At 35.3% G+C, this 16,971-nt stretch overlaps 1 protein-coding gene across 4 annotated transcripts in view; it reads left to right on the top strand.

The window, feature by feature from the left end:
- The window catches only part of PEX5L (peroxisomal biogenesis factor 5 like), a 157,671-nt gene that overhangs the window by 60,695 nt on the left and 80,005 nt on the right, over positions 1-16,971 (top strand). For 2 of the 4 annotated variants that reach the window (XM_008705296.2, XM_040621565.1), the window contains exon 4: positions 8,560-8,664. The exons of the other annotated variants lie outside the window; for them this stretch is intronic. In XM_008705296.2, the coding sequence (XP_008703518.2) occupies positions 8,560-8,664 (105 nt within the window). The remainder of the gene's footprint in view (positions 1-8,559; positions 8,665-16,971) is intronic. 4 annotated transcript variants of the gene reach the window in all.

Consider the following 16,971-nt stretch of genomic DNA (forward strand, 5'->3'; position numbering starts at 1 on the left):
AGGACTGTCTAGATAAGCAGTGCTGCCCGAGTCTGATCCAGAATTACAGAATAGGAATTCCCAAAGCCTCAGCTTCTCTCTTAGAGCTGTTTCAGGGAAGTCAGGCAGATGGAGTACCTTAGCTGAGACTTACTTGACTAGAATTGGCCTAGTTTCTATAATTTACTTTTCTTACGTTATATCAACAAAACCGGGGCATTTGGTGACTGGAGAACAAGCTGGTAAAAACCCTGCAGCTGCCGGAAAATGAGGCAAGCCGTAGAGAAGGGTACTGAATACTCAGGCTCCGAGGCTGCAACTCTTGTTCATAAATTAGTAATAGAATTTACCTGAAACATTAATAAAGGGGATGCGTTCCAGCTCACTAGCTAACAGTCCTCCCCTAGAATGAAAACAGATACAATCTAATTCTGTCTTGGGACATCTGGATAAATTTGCTATCTCAAATTCAATAATTTGGTAACAACAGACTTATCATGTGGTCTTTCCATTTATTTTAAGAAGTTGACACAAAGTTGTGGGATGCATCTAGTCCCTGATAATTTAGTTTCACAGAAACTGTTTCGTGGTCTTAACCACGTATTTACCTACAAGGACTCTTATTTATTGTATTTATTTTGGAAATTTTTCCGATCTTAGAAAATCTGGGAAGGACGGGAATGATAAAACAAACTTTTGTGCATGGTTCCTCCAAATTTCCTTACCACGTACTCTCAACATTCTAAGATCTTATATACTACACCAAATTGGCTACTTGCATACCCTTAGAAACCAGGCCTCAAGACTTCTTTTAATTTCTCTCAGAAAGAGGCCAGGTCTCAACCTCCCTACCACTAAAGCACCATTGATTCAGACTAGTCTAAACAATGACCCATACTGGTGATGAATGATTATCATAACAATTCACTTTCTTCTAAGTGTTGGGACATCCATCCATTTGTGCAAGTAAGATTCAAGCAGTCCGGAGTACTTGTATTTGGGAAGACATTTTTTGAAAAGAAAATAATAAAGTAATTTTTAGGACTTTGTGTTTCTAGTTCTAACCCCAGGAAAGTTTGTTTTGCAAATCGTCTGAGATATTCAATAAGGAACTGAAAATAACAAGGGTAACCTTTAATTAAAATTACATTTTAATTTACATATTTCACACAATCATTAAAAGCCTCACAGATATAAATATATTTATAAAGATATAACTTTAAATATCAAACCTGAGATTTATCATACAAAAAAGAAAATAATACCTCATTCTACATTTATTTCATAATTATCAAATTTGTACTATTTATGTTTTCCTCAATATAAGGCTAAGCAAGGTCAAAAGAAAACAATTTTTTTAAACCAGGCCACTGTAAGAATCAAAAAGTTGCTTGTAGGTGCATAATAGAGAAGCTCAATATAGAGATACGATAGGTTCTAAGTCATTTACAGCTACATCACTTAGAACAGACCTGCAGTAAACTTCACTAATTCATAACTAGTTAATGGATGAATGAGAACTGAGTGCTGTTACCCTGACCATTTGTCAAGAAAGCTTGCTAAGCTCACAGGGTAAATAAGCCTCAGGACACAGCGAGAGTGAGATGGGAGAATGTTTAACCTTCTCAACGGAACAAACAGATGACAAATGTGGACAAATGGATCTCTTTAATTAAAAATAAGTCTTATCTGTCCTTCAAAGCAAATTTTAAGCATCTTTACTTGGCAACACTTTATTAATATTAATGAATTTTTATTAGATGCTTGAAACTTTTATTTATTTAAATCTTTAAGACTTTTTATCTAAGTCAAATTCACTTCCTATCAAAGTTGGCCATATTATATGATTTCAGTATATTAAATAATTTGAAAAAGGCATCCAGTACTTGTATTTATTAAGTAAACTTGAGTGTCTATTGCTATACTTAATCGTGCAAAATGGCCCAAAAGAAATAAGCATGACCTCTGCCCACTCAAGGCAGTTTCACTGATGAGACACAATCAAAAAACATTTTGTAAAATAAGAATTATAACCAGGTCCCTGGGAGGAGCTTAATCTTCATGCACAACTCAGGAATTTGGAGTACCAGGCAATTCTGTTCCTCGCTTGAGGAACAGAAACGGGAAAAAATGGCAAGGAATACATTGGAACCAGTTGGTGACTCTGGTCATTGAGGGCTTTTTTTTTTTTTTTTTTAAATAAAAGTAGAGACACAGGTTGACTCAGCTTCCTCAGAAGTACTCCTGAATGGTCAGGAACACACCCTGAGGCAGGAAAGAATGAAGTGCTTTGCCTTGTTGCCTGGTGGAGAGATTGCATTTTCTGAGTTTTCTGAGTGTGTTTTAAGAATTACTGAGGTAAAAGCTACTGATCGGGCACCCAGAATGATTTGATAAGTACTGTGAGGGGAGACTCCCCGAACCCTAACAAAAATAGTGAGAGCAGCAGCAGTAGCAAAGGGGCCTGCTAGGGTGGGCATAGCCACGATGGATGTGCTGTGGGGGTGGTGCAAGCAGCCACTGACAAAAATAGAGCAGCTGGGGGTGACGGAGAGCAGCTGCAGGGACAGGACCACAGCCCTGGGGACGCCACACTGCATGTCGAGAAGACACAACCCAGGATCGATTTAGGCATTAGGCACTGTGGACACAGTACAGAGGGCCCAAGCTATCTTTAGGTCCATAAAAATGTTTTAATTTAAATCTCTCTTAAAACAGAACCCCCAAAATGATTGTTAGAATAATGAATGTATAATAACAAATCCAGTCTGGATTATATTTGTCTTTATACCAACAGTCATAAGACATGATTTTTAACTTTTCTTATGGAGAAAGGGGACCGTGAAAGCAAAAGTGTTAGGACCTGTGAAAGTCATCATAGCCCCTGCACCAATCACTCAGACCAAAGAAAGTCAATGTGTATGTGGTGGGCTTGGAAATCAGGTGACTTTTGTGGGTAGAGGTTTAGAGTTAAAAACTATGGAGATTGTTTAAAAAAAAAAAAAATAGACCATAGAGATTGTTATCCATGACTTTCTACCACGCAGTCTCCCCCCCTCCCCACCACATGCAGAGCCTGGAAGGGTACAACAGAAAGTGCCAGTTAGGCACATGACAGACGCCAGGGGCACAGCAGTTACATGGTAGAACGAAAGACTTCCTCGAGTTCTTAGGCTAGGTGATTGGAGAAGAGTGCATCTGTCATCTGGAAAAATAATGCTGTGGAAGAAAAACAGGATGGTAAGGAAGAACTCTATGGAGGTTCAATTGGAAGCCCTCTTTTTAAATGCCCTGTGTCATTATTTTAAACAGAGAGGCAATTTCTTCACTGCAATTTGACTCTCCTTATTAAGGAATCAGAAATCATGTTGTTTCTAGCTACAAACATGTCCCTAAACCAATAGTGAATTCATTATGATTTGTGAATCTCTAGTTAAGAGAATTCTGCCCATGCCTCCTAATTGTTTACATCTAAAGCTGTGCTTCCTTCTGTATGATTAGAGACAAGGATGAGACCAGTATGCCCAGATTTAGTTCTATTCGTACCACACTAAACATTTAGAGAATATTCTGTTGGAGGAGGGGAATGGGGATGAGTTGACTGTAACTCTGATAGAATCAGCAGGGACTGAGCCCTCCTCTATGTTGGTAGAAAGCTACAGGAACACACAAAATGGGAACGGACACAATATGATAGGCAGGGATCGCCAGCGTTCAGAGGATACCAGGAAGCATTGCTCTGACATTTTCCCATGTTGGGAGTTTGAAGACAGCATGACACTTACCATGACATTTACCTTTCCAAGTGAAAGAAGGTTATCCTGGCTCTGCACATGAGAGACGAGACAGCCATCAGAAATTAGCCTTTTTTGTGGCCAGTTTCCTGCAGGTGCGTGTAAGTCCAGCAACCAGAATTTATGAGATTCATTATTTTCAACTACATGCAAAACTGAATATCATTTCACTTCAAGCAATGTTGCTAAAATAATATCAATAGCAGGTATTTGTTTGCATATAAGTATATATGAAAAAATATATGTAACACATTCATACTTGTAAAGTTGATGGTAGTTTGCCTATTCTTAAAACATTCATCCTAAAAGACTGTTTAATCTCCAGTATGTAAATATGAAACATTGGGAAAATGCATGAAAATGTCAGTATTGTTATTTTTATTCTTTTATGCCTGCTTTTTCTCAATTTTTGGCAACAGCGTGTATTAATTTTTATAATTAGAACAAAAGGAAGTCTATTTTTTAAATTCATATATTAGATAATTTGGGGTTAGCAGAGATGTTTAATACTGTAGTCTTTTACTTTTCCCCTAATTTACTATTTTTCTATTTCTTCTTTTGAATAGCTCTAATGAAGACACTCTGGGTTATTGTTGATAGATTAAGAATAATAAACATAATTTTTAAATTACAATCTCTATAGTAGCAGTAATAGAATCTGCAACTAGAAAATTACTAATGAATGGGCCATGTAACTGTGGAATTGCATATTTTAAGTATTTCTTGCACCCAAAATTGATCTCGGGAAAATCCTAGTAAAGATGTCATTTAATAGCATTGAGTTAACATTTAATAAGAATTAGAGTGATGCTACAGCTTATAAACCTAATAAGATCTACAGAATAAAAAGAAGTATGTATACATGAAATCTGTTAGGTTAGTTTTCCACAAGGATAAAAGAAACAAATACATTTTGTTCCCAGTATGCTCATGAGTGAAGTTATGGATGGCTGATTCTTACTGACCATTACACACTGAAGAAAACATTTTTCAAAAAGTTTACTTAGATCCAGACTCTGTATACTGAGAAGTAACCTGCATTTATGGCCATCCGTGAGGGGGACATGGGAGAGAAGGAAGCACACAGGCTGGCAGGCAGCTCAGCCACACACGAGCTTTGAGGCCTCGGCTAAATCACACCATCTCTGAGCCTCACTATCTACCTAGCAAAGATACTTTGTATCCCACAGAGCTTTCATTGATCGTAGAAACAAAATAGGTAAAACAGCTAGCAGAGTGCCAAGCACATAGCAGCTTCTCCAAATAATTTAGTTCCCCTCCCTCTGAGACCGACCTGCAGCCAATACCTTCTCATCCAAAGACATCTGAGAAGATCCTGTGATTTCAGTACTTTGTACTCTGTTGTTTATATAGTCTATAGTAACAGAGACAAGTGAGCCAAAATTGGGTTTTCTTAATAAACGTTGATATCACTCATATACTACCTGCGTTCCATTCATTTATGCCTGGTCTTCTAACAGAAGTTAATAAAAAGATTATTTTCAAGAATTATTATGTGTTAGAACAGCTATCATTTTATATATTTCACTGGTGAGGAAACAAAATGAGAAAAGAAACCAATGAGTATTGAAGAATTTCCTACAGCAAATCACCAAGAAAAACAGAAATTTCTCCATATGGTGATATTTTCCAGTCAAAACTATCTCAAGAAATTCAATAAGGAAGTGGGGAAAGGTGATTTTGAAGTATTATTTGAAAAATCGGCTGAAATAAATTACTGGCGGGTGTCCCAATGTGATAATCAACTTGTAACATTTCTGTTCTTTTCTGTTGCTGCTAAGAATTACATAGAAGGATACAGGCTCAGTGTAATCTAAATCCACTTATATGCTTGAGAGTGTATTTCATTATTGCCGTCTCCGTGTTGTTTCAGATAATAGATTAATACTGAGTCTTCAGTGTGGTTATATTTAGAAAATTGAGCTTGAAGTCTGGGTAATTATGCCTATATAGTTGTTACAATGTATTAAGCCACTGACTTCATAAAGGAAAAAGCTTGTATGGTGTGTTACTGTCGGCCCTGCAGAGCTGCTGATAAGCAAAGTTGTATATTTCCGTGAATTGCCAAATGAATTATCAGCCAGGTTCTGAATTCTAGAAGTGTTACCCCACAAGATATATGGACAAGTCAGAAATAACACAGCTTGATTTGAAGATACCAGGTGGAGGTGGCAATATGGTCTAAGGGAAATCTTGCTTTGATATATGAGTGTATTCATTTGATTTGGCAGTGGTTTTAGACACTCTCTCTGGAACCATGGAGATGTCATTGTGGCAGACCTTCCCATTCTGTTCTCAGACTGTACCACACTTGTAAAACAGTGAGGCTCACGGGGTAATAACTCAAAAGCCAAAAGGCTATAAAGAAAAAAAGTTGCTAGCAGGCACTAACATGGGTGTCATGACTCTTTTCAGGTAGTAGGTGTAACCTTGAAGAAAAAGTGGCACTGTCTTCAAAAAAGTGACCTGACCCTGGCTTTGGTGGGTTTTTCTGCAAGAAATAAAAAGCACCGCATGTGTTTATTATACATCCTTTCTAGCTGACCACTGCTTTGTTCTAGAGTTCAGCATGAAAGGACTAATTTTTGTTTTGTTTTGTTTTTCGTTTTAGTGAAATGGCATGTCCGTTGCTAATTCTAGCTATAATAGTTGCACATGTGAAAAATATCTATATATAGTTTATGATTGGTAGCATTTCAAATAAATGGTGTATTGAAATATTGCCCTGAAATTTTTTGAGATGCTTATCAATTGACATTTTTTTCTTAGCCCAAGAACAGATTCTGAATTATTATTATTATTTTAAAATTATACCTTGTAACATTAGATTTGTTCTTTTAAATGTATTAGGAATTTAAATATAAGCATGCCACTTTGTTTATTGCTATATTATTAGAACTTCTTGGAGCATGGAAAGAATTCTTCACAAATGATTTTGCTCTTTTCAAAAAATAAGCTGCAAAGATCTTTGTTAAACTATATTTAGTCTGTAAATGAGCGTAGCTTTTACAGCTTTATCACTTTATAGTATGTAATGCTTCATCCAAATAATTTTTATATTTTGGAAAAGTGTTAAATAGTGCCATAATAAATATTTTCCCAGAATTCAGAATTGTATGCATCTCTGTTTTAGGAAGTTCACATTGCTTCATCAAGAAAAAACCTGGGATCATTATGCACCCCAATTTGTTATGCAGTAAATCATTGTTTTTTTATTTTTCCAGAAGTCAGTTATTCTAAGAATTGTGGCCATATAAACTTTTCAGAACACATATGGAAATTACTATGTTATATTGCTAAATAAATAAAATCTCACTAGTTGATATTCCATCATGGAGATAACGCATCATCATTCAGTAATGCTAGTTCTGTTAAGTCAAAACAAACCAAAGAAACTCTCAGCATTGTAAAGAGATCCACACATTTTAAAATCTAGTAACTGTAGAGAAAGTGTTTCTTTGTTTTCGTTAATAAAACCTGCCACTCATTACCTTTTAGAAAGGCAATGCCTGAGAAAATAGTTTTGCTTCCTAGAATAAACCTACCTTCTAAATACTTAAAGCCCTGTGCGAGCCCAAGATCATAATGTAATTCCATCCTTTTTGGCTGCAGAAACTATCAAGATTTATCAGTCTCTGGAATTTGACCCTCGCTCTTGATTCCCTTTCAGATAACAAACCCCACATGTCCATTTTTGTAGCTTGGCCTATGACATCCCTATATGCTACATTTGTATTTTAAGTAGATTTACAACACAGATACTCTCATATGTGCTGTTAGCATAAAATTAGTTTCTCTAAGGAGGCTTTGCCCAGAGACCTGAGAAAATGGAAGTTTTTGTTTTTTAAATGTTTAAAGATTATTTAATTTTTACATAGTATTAGATGTTTCTAATTGGGTTGGGAAGGTGATATTTTGTTTTGTGTTTTTTCCATTATGCCATGTCTACTCACAAAAACTTAATAATCTGGTAAACTAAAAAGACCAAAAGCCAGCATACCCCTTTACAGTCCAAAATTATGCTTGTATGGGACAAAAAATGTGGGGATATATGTATCAGTGCTTCCATTATTAGTCATCCTTTGTTTATACCTAGATTTATGGGATTCTCCAATTAAAAGGCATTTCTAAAATTCTATTAAAATTCTTTGGTCTCAAAAACATTGAGAGTTGAAAATTTTTTTCACCAAGGTCATACCATTTCCACAAAATACACAAGCTGGGTGAATTTCTGGGATGTTAGGCCACTGAAGAATTTTTAGAGGGTTTATGACACTTTTACTCTTTTTATGTCCAAGCCACTCAAAAATGACAGACTTCCAGCAAAATCCCTCTGTGGAAATCAGACACTAATCCTGATCCTTATCTCAGACTCCTCACTGTCACGGAAAACATTTAAGGATGTTATAGGAACAGTTAGTAAATGAACATAATAGGCAATCCATAGTGTTTTTAAATCTATACTATAAAAATTATGTTCATGTCATGTAACTTGCCTTAAAATATATTATACATATAAAATACTATGTTAAAATTAAATATATAATATGTCAGCTGTAAAGGTGAAAAAGTAGCTAACTAAAAGTTCACAAATAATCTTTTTTCAGATTTTGTGTGTTTTCTCCTCAGCCAAAAGCCTCAAGATTCACTTGCAGCAGCCTACCTCTTCATTTATGTTGGATTGCTCTTTAAACATTAGAATATCTTGTAATAATAAGTTAAAGATTTCTCCTGACACAAGTCATTGTTGATTTCACTGTTATAGGGAAAAGGCTCTAGGGCGGCAGATAAGGCTGTTGCCATGGTGATGAAGGAGATACCGAGGGAGGAGTCTGCTGAAGAAAAGCCCCTCCTAACTATGACATCACAGGTGGGCAGACCCATAGGGTTCCTGTAGGAAGCTGACATATGTTAATATATCAGACATTGTGATTTTTAACTAGCAAAAAAAAAAAAAAAAAAAAAAAACCATTAACTTGAACCAATTTTTAAAAGACACAGTTTCAATGAAACAATTATACAATATAAAATGAAAAACAAAATTGCTAAAAAAAAAAGGAAAATTCCATCATTTAGTTATTTGTGGATATTAATTTTCATTACTCAACTTTAGTTTTTAAAAAATGTATGTGCAAGTAAACCATGTTGCTTCTTTATAAAGGAATCTTGTTAACAACTTTGGGAAAGAAATAACAATTAAGCTAATGGTACATTTGAACAACAACAACCAAAAAAAAAATCAAATTCCTGTGAATAAATACAAGTTCTATTGTATACATATGTCAGTTTACCAGTAGAATATCTAAATTTTCTTAAATGTTAAATATATTTATGTTGTGACTATGCATACTACATATATGTCTATACATATTTATGTGGATAACTAATTTACAGGAATGAGCCAGAAGTCCCTGAGTCCCCATGCAGAAAATGGCATTTATAACCCCTCTTATACTTAGTGACCTTGACAACAAAAATACCATCTCTATTATAAGCGCATGAGAGCCATTTTCAGCATTTATTATAACAAGTATAGAAAAAACTTTGCATTTGTATGCAAAGACATGCTGAGACTGTGAATCCTGTATGTCCTCAGGGACTTTTGAAACACCCTGTAAAATCCACATAAATATGTATAATATACTCATCACCACTCTGTGGAACTATCAGTTTTAAATTCTTAAATGAAAAATATTTTTACTTGCATTTATCTTATAATTTAGATTAGATTGTTATCTTAAACATTTCTTTTTCTCTGTAATGCAATAGTAAATGCAGTGATTCAGTTCCAATTATATGAACATGTCTAGAATTAGAAACATGTCCATTTACAGTCCTCATGAAAGGCATTTATATCAAAAGCTAAATTATGACAACTTATTTTTAGAATATCATCAGATCACATCCCCAGCTGCTGCCAACATGTGTGGATTTATTTTATTCTAAACACTGTGTTGTAAGTAATGAAAATCATAACAACATACAACAATCAAAATTGAATAATAAAAAGGTTATCAAAGATTCCTAGGACTTTGGGATAAATTTTATATTGTGAGTTTTTTATCCATAAAGAAGAGATGCTTCTTCCCAATCACACATAGTAGTAGCAGTTAGAAAGAAATTTGCTTTCTATTTACCTAGGTGTCCATTCTTTACTTAACTTACATAGTAAAACATATACAGTTTTACATTGATCTCCTGCCCTTTGTAGAATCCACGTCCAAGATATTCAGCTCACTGTTCCTCAGGTGAATGTTGTGGGAGGTGAGAACTAGTTGGGAGTTCTTGGTTAACGACAGCCATGTTCATCAGTAGATGAGAGCTACCCAGATTTGCCATTAGCAAATGCTAATGTGCTGTAACATATCATTCAGAATATCACAAGTTAGGACAGGCTCCAGCACCCAAAATTCTTTTCCCTAAACCATGCACTGCTATATGCTTTCCAGTAATCCCTTTCAAAGGTCCAAAATTGCCATTATAACCTAAGCTTGAATTTAAAATTTAATGCAAAAATAAGATTTTTGATTTTTTAATTTAGAAAAGAAATTGTGATTATTACCATTTTTTCATATTCAGAACATTTGTGTGTAGCAAGTTCCTTCTTTAATCCCTGTCTAATGTTGCACTGACTGTTTTTGAGGTACTAGTTACAATTTTACTGCATGAAGATTATGTAATGCTTTCTTTGATGCATCATATTCTTGTTGCATACTGGCTAGTTTATGAATCAGCAAACCGAGTTCTGATTCATAAAATGTAATGCACCTGTTGTGTTGATAATTTTATGGAATTAATTCAGTGACAGCTGTAATACAATTATTTCTCAGTCAAATGCAGCTTTATTAGTTGACATACTTTTTCCACTATATACAAGTGGCTTCTTCCCTGCTATGCACCAGTGGCGTGCACAAGCCAAAAAGCAGCAGAATGATCTGAAAAAGTGAGTACTTCTCATAGCAACCATAGCATCCGATCTGTGTACCATACCACATTCTTACTTGTTATCCTGTGTGAATGTATTAGTGTCTTGAAACATGTTTGTCCCAGCATCTCCTGTAAAGCCCCTTATGACATAGCACTACATACTACTAAATACATTGACTCATCCTCATCACTGGTATGTCGATGCCAGCTGCTCATTCATAGATTCCAGATATGTCTGAAGCTAATTGCTGCTCTCTCCATAGTGTCCTTAGGACAATCATAACTGGTTAAATACAAAATAAGTTCTTGAAACCCTGGGTCCCTAACTCATTTAATAACTGTTCAGTCAACAGGTTGTAAGTGTAGAATAGCTTATATTGAAGAATTTTTTTGTATTATGTGATTATTACAATCACTTTTAGAGGGATTTAGCCAAACATACTCCAGTGAAGTCATTTATAGTACACTGAACAAATCGAACTAAAACAGAAGAGCTGGCCAGGTGACCTGAATTCAGAAATTGCTGGGCCCCTGAAACTTGCTTTTTGTCTAATTTAATTCTTAATTCTGCATTAACAAACAGTATATCAAGCACTTCGTAGAAGCTCAGGTTCATGCTGTCCTAGACTAACACTTTAAGTCAAGCACTATGTAAACAAGTGTGCATTGATGAAAGGTCTGAAGGAAAAATAGTATGCCCTCAAGTCTTTGGGGAAAAAAGTTTCTCTAGGCCTGTGCTGTCCAACACAGGATATTGAATGCTTTGTGGCTCCCCACGATTGAGATGTGCTCAAAGTATAGAATACACACCCGATTTTGAAGACTTAGCCCCAAGGAAAGTAATATAAACTATGGCATTAATAATGTTTATATTGATTACATGTTGAAGTCATCATTTTTGGATATATTGGGCTAAATAAAATACATTCTTAAAATTATTTTTCAACTTTCTTCAATTTTTTAAAAGTGCTACTAGAAAATTTTAAATTATCAGGTTCTCATGACAGTTCTATTGCATAACACTCCTCTAAACTATAATAGTATAAGTTAATCCAATTTGAGGATAGAAGGAACAACTCTGTACCAAAGGACTGATTATATCATAGAAAAAATTATTTTTCTTTATGAGAATGAAATTATGTTAGCAAATATTTTTTTCTCATAAGGAACCACCAAAAGTTTCCATTATAACCACATCCCCTGGTACTTTTTTTTAGCAAGATATATCCCATTCATTTCTTGTTATAGGGCACAGTATCTTAAAACTAAGTGTTTCAGATGTCTTCTTGCTAAGGGATTTTTTTTTTTTTTTTCAAACTCAGCCTGTGTTTCTATCCATCCCCACTCCTTAAACCCTGATACTGATACTATTCTTGTGTCTGATAAACATAAAAAGAATAATGTCCTTGATCGAAAAAACATTCTCAAGGCTACTAAATATAGCCTTGTTTGGATTCCTATTACCAACCTGAAACAATTGCTTTATGTTCTCCTGCCCGCCTCCGTGTTAGTACTACCCAAGCTGTAAACAGTAGTATCTGTTCATTTCCCCATGAAGAGAGTCACATTTTTTTAAGTCTTACTATTCTGTCAAAAAAAATATTTATAGGTTGACATTTAGATCAAGTCAAAGAGTTGAAAGTGATTACATGGTTATCCTTTACTAGAAGCGCCCCTGGGGCCCATATTAGGAACTGGGGTGGGGGGAGGGGAGCAGAGCAGAACTGTTAGTACTATTACCAGCTCACAAGAAATTAATTCTGTCGGGTGTCAGAGTTACTATGACAAAACTCTCAAAGTCTGAATACTTAAAGGATGCATACTAATGATTTAGTTAGTTGTCTTGTCTTTTCAATGGATTGAGTCAGTTAACTCAGTTTTGATAAGGTCACTATTTTGACGGGCATCGCACAAATTTCTAAACTTGCATAGGACTAATAAAGCCATAAACAAGTAGTTCAATTACAAAATTATGAATGAAAACCTACTTAAAAAATGACACATACTTTAATCAACAATATCACAAATAATAAAGGAATTTTCAAAATGCATAAAAATGTATCTGTTAAAATCATATTTATATTTTTACATAGAAAATATCTTAATTTTTTCCTATTATTTAGATGAGGTAAGAGAGATGGTATATAATTACAAATTTTTTAAGTCAACAGTTCAACTGAGATACTTGTCAACTGTTTTTTTAACTTACTAGCTTCAGTGTTTTAACTTTTAAAATTACTCTTGAAGTACTAAAATGTCTAAAACTAAACACAGAATATTTCACTTTAAACCAAAACAACAGTTTGAGATCATCAACCTGAAGTGTGAAAGTATGGGATAATGGATTATTACCATTTACAGACCTTGTTCTATCATGTAAAATGTATTTTGGTTTAGAGTTAATTCTTAGTGAGAGAAGTTATCACAAACCCTTAGGTCTGTATTTTTTAATGGAACACCTAAGCAATGCATTGTTTAAAGGTAAATAAACTTAGACTGAAGTCACAAAACAGACTATACAAACATACACTGGAGTTAAGTAACAGGCAGTGTTTAAAGGCAAAATACTCTACTTTCATCTTGGTTAAATATTCCCCTGTAGCTTAGATTACATAATAATTTAATTTTTTAACACTGAAATTAGAGAAATTCAAGTTGAACTAAGGCAAATGCATATTTAGATAAAGTTTTAAAATAGGAAATAATTTATTAAAGCTGGATGTGATCGTCTGCATTCTGCTCAATACTAAACACAGTATTGATATAAAATAAGAAACAATTTGGTCCCATGGTGGCTAATATTAGCCACATCAACTGACCAGTCTGAGTCATAAGTAAATTGAAGGCATTTGACTGAATATTTCATTCACAACCTATGATTACAAGAAAGTGTAAAGGTTCAATAGTCTGTTGAATTCTGGGTGACCGGGAAACCCCTCCATGCAAGTGCTCAACTGTCTTCTTACTCCTGCAGTTTTCTTTCGTTTCCATGCCCACTGACCACATAAGGTTTTCCCTCAAATCTTCAAATTTGGATCTCTGATTTAAAATCCCTGAGTTAGGTAGTGTCACTGGCCTCCCATTCGTATTGGTCCATTTCCTTCTTCCAAGGATGGCGTGGGGCAGACCTATGCCCTTATTTTTCTCATTAGGCATTCACTCTTTGCATCCTTGACTATTTGGTAGAAGCCTTGCATCTGGAAATGAACCTTTAGGTAACTCTAGTTTTCCAAATTTTTAAATGATGTGACTCTGAGGGAACATGGACTTAGATTTATGGTTTAAAGCCTGCCAGGAAATTGGTAGACATTTCTGAGGACCACCAGCCTCTCTGTGAGTTGATCAAACCCAGTATGAAATTGAGAATGCTCATGTAATCTTTCTTTTGTGCAATTCACCACTCAGTTGGACTATAAATCAGTCAATATTTATTAAACTGCTGCTATGAGATACAAAAGTGAACTGGATAAGATCTCTACCCTCAAAGAGGTCATAGTCTAGTAGGGGAAAAACAGGTAAAACTAAAAATCTAAAACTGGGTAAAACCTGGGAATGTGGAGATGCCGTAAGAAGGCCCTCACTGCCTAGTACTGAAGAAGGTTCCCAGACGACGTGCTGGTGGGATGGGGTCCTGAAAGAGGAGTGAGAATCCATCACCATTAGAAAGGCTTGAACTGATTCACATCCTGAGAAGAGGAATAGAGGAGGATAAGAAATGACAATTTTACATGTAATCAAGGGAGGAGACAAAGGCCTTAAAAACTAATGAAGTGGGTCATTTTAACTCAGATATGATAATCTGAACCAAACTGCAATCACTCTAACTTAATTATTTAAAAAAGTGGAAACCTTTTGACTCACCTTTTATTATTTTTTATAACATCGATATATTCTGTACTCAAAGGATGAAAGGAGGTAAGTTCACAAAGCATTTTCAAACTGAAAGAAGTAATTCTCAGAGAAAGTCAGTAAGTCATATCCTACCACTGAATAAGGAGAGAATAAATGGCATACAATTTGGAAGCAAAGCTGAGGGGAACTCTGGGGGATTCAGTTCAGTTTGCAATTGTCCTTTTTGACCTGAAAGATTTACTTATTCTCAAGTCACCACAGGAAAACCATAAATTTGTTTGAAAATGGGGAGGGGGACATGTGAAAAGCTATTCTTATCTATACAAATACAAATAAAATGGGGCTTAGTCTAGCTAAAATAATGATTCCCAAATTCATCAGTTGAAGACACAATTCAAAATTGGACTGTTTGAGATAGATATTTTTATATCCTCAGTTTCTGCAAAGTCACTGTCCCATTTGGTAGGCATTTAATGATCCTCTTGTATGAAAACATTCTATTTGAAGTTGTGAAGGATATAAGTATGAGTAGGATATAGCCTCTGACCTCAGAGCTTGTAAGAAAAGGTTTCATGATATTTCTTGTTTCATCTTCCATATCTCCCTCAAAACCAAAAAAAACTTTCAGTTCCCAAATTAGCTTTTCATGATATCTGAAATCTGGCCCTTCATCTTTTTCACCCCAGAGATCTGCCACCATCCCCCACTCCAACCCCAGCATTTTCCAACAGTCAGACTGTGCTCCACTTTGAAAGACATGGACTCAGAAAGTAGTCTGTTATTTCACCTTTGATTTGTATTTATGTAAGAAAGCCACAGAAACAGCTCAGTTATGGGAATTGGGCAGACCTAACAACTCCATCAGTCTGGGAGTGACGTGTGCTGAGAAACTGGACAGTAGGAGTGGAAGAGATGCAGGCCTTATGAGGCAAAGGAGAAGCCATGGGTTTCTGGGTTCCCGAGGGTCTCCCTGAACAACCTTCTCTTTGGAATTTCTTTCTTCCTGTGCTGAGAAAATCTGAGAATGCTACAAGAGCTTTCTTCAGAAAATAAGTCTGAAGTTTCATGAAGACAGAGGCTCCAAAAAAATCCTATTACCTTTGACAAACAGACCTGGCTCCAAAAAAATCCTATTACCTTTGACAAACAGACCTGCCTAAAAGGACAAGACCTCTCAATGAACTGTGCCTTTTCCTTTGTTTCCCATTTAGATGTCTATGTCGACAAGGGCCTTTCTAGAAATCTTTTATCAAAATCAGACTGTAATTTTTTAGTGTTTACAGCTAAAAGTATCTGCAGAGATCTAACACCCTGGTCTTCTAAAACTATAGTTAATTTAGGCCCGTTCCACACATTTACTCACAGAGCTGTGATATAGGAATAAATTATTAGTCCCTGTTTTTACAAAGGAATTTAAGTATATCCAAGATGAAGAAACCAATAAAGAAAATAAGACTTCATTTTCATTTTATATGTCTCTCAAAATACAGCCTCACAAATCAGTATTTAAAAATCTAGAGATTTTTCGGCACATCTTTTTCTTAGAACAAGTAGAAAGCTAGATGGCTATGCCCATTTTAAGAAAGGCCAATCTAAAAACTCCTGAAAAACTAAGATAGTTAATTTAGGAATTAACCACTTGCATATCATGAGTATATTTCTTCCCTTAACCATGGAAACAGAACTTAAGGAAGCCTGGATTCTAAGAGGGGCAAAATAACTGAAAGTAAATAATTGACTGCCACTGAAAATCACACTTAAGTATTTCTGAAATTAGAGAACAAGCCAATGGGAAAAGACAACTGAATGGATAGAAATCTGTTTTACACATAGACTTTCAGAAACATCTCTACTGGATACCTGTACAGTTAATATAAGTATTTTCTACTCTCCCCAATAATGCTTGTCATGCACCACAAAAGCATCCTAAGGAAATGTAAGGAAGGATGACTTGAGCTTTTTAAGAAAGAGAGGAGAGGAGAACATTTATCCACATACATACAGATCTCTGTGTGTGCACTTAATCGCATAATGCCGACTGCCCACCCTAGCCAGAAGGTGTCACCTCAGCGGCTGAGCCCACTCTTCCAGGTCTCAGTAATGTTTTATCCATGTGAAGAGTAGGAACTGTGATTCAAGAGGTGTCATTTTCCACATATTAGAATTTAGAGAATAATTCTAAAACAGATCTAGGAGAAAAAAAAAAAGGCTTGAGCTTTAAAAACTGAAGTTGGCTGCATCGAAAATATGTTGACAGTGCTAAAAGGCTCATTCCCCATCCCTTGGTATTTTTTTTCTTTTTTGCCCCTCCCTATTTATTTATTTATTTGTTTATTTATGTATTTATTTATTGGTAGGCTTGCTATTCTCATTTTGTTGCAAGGCTGCATTGTAATTC

The sequence above is a fragment of the Ursus maritimus genome, unplaced genomic scaffold, assembly GCF_017311325.1.
Source record: "Ursus maritimus isolate PB19 unplaced genomic scaffold, ASM1731132v1 scaffold_4, whole genome shotgun sequence".
Taxonomy (NCBI): Eukaryota; Metazoa; Chordata; class Mammalia; order Carnivora; family Ursidae; genus Ursus; species Ursus maritimus.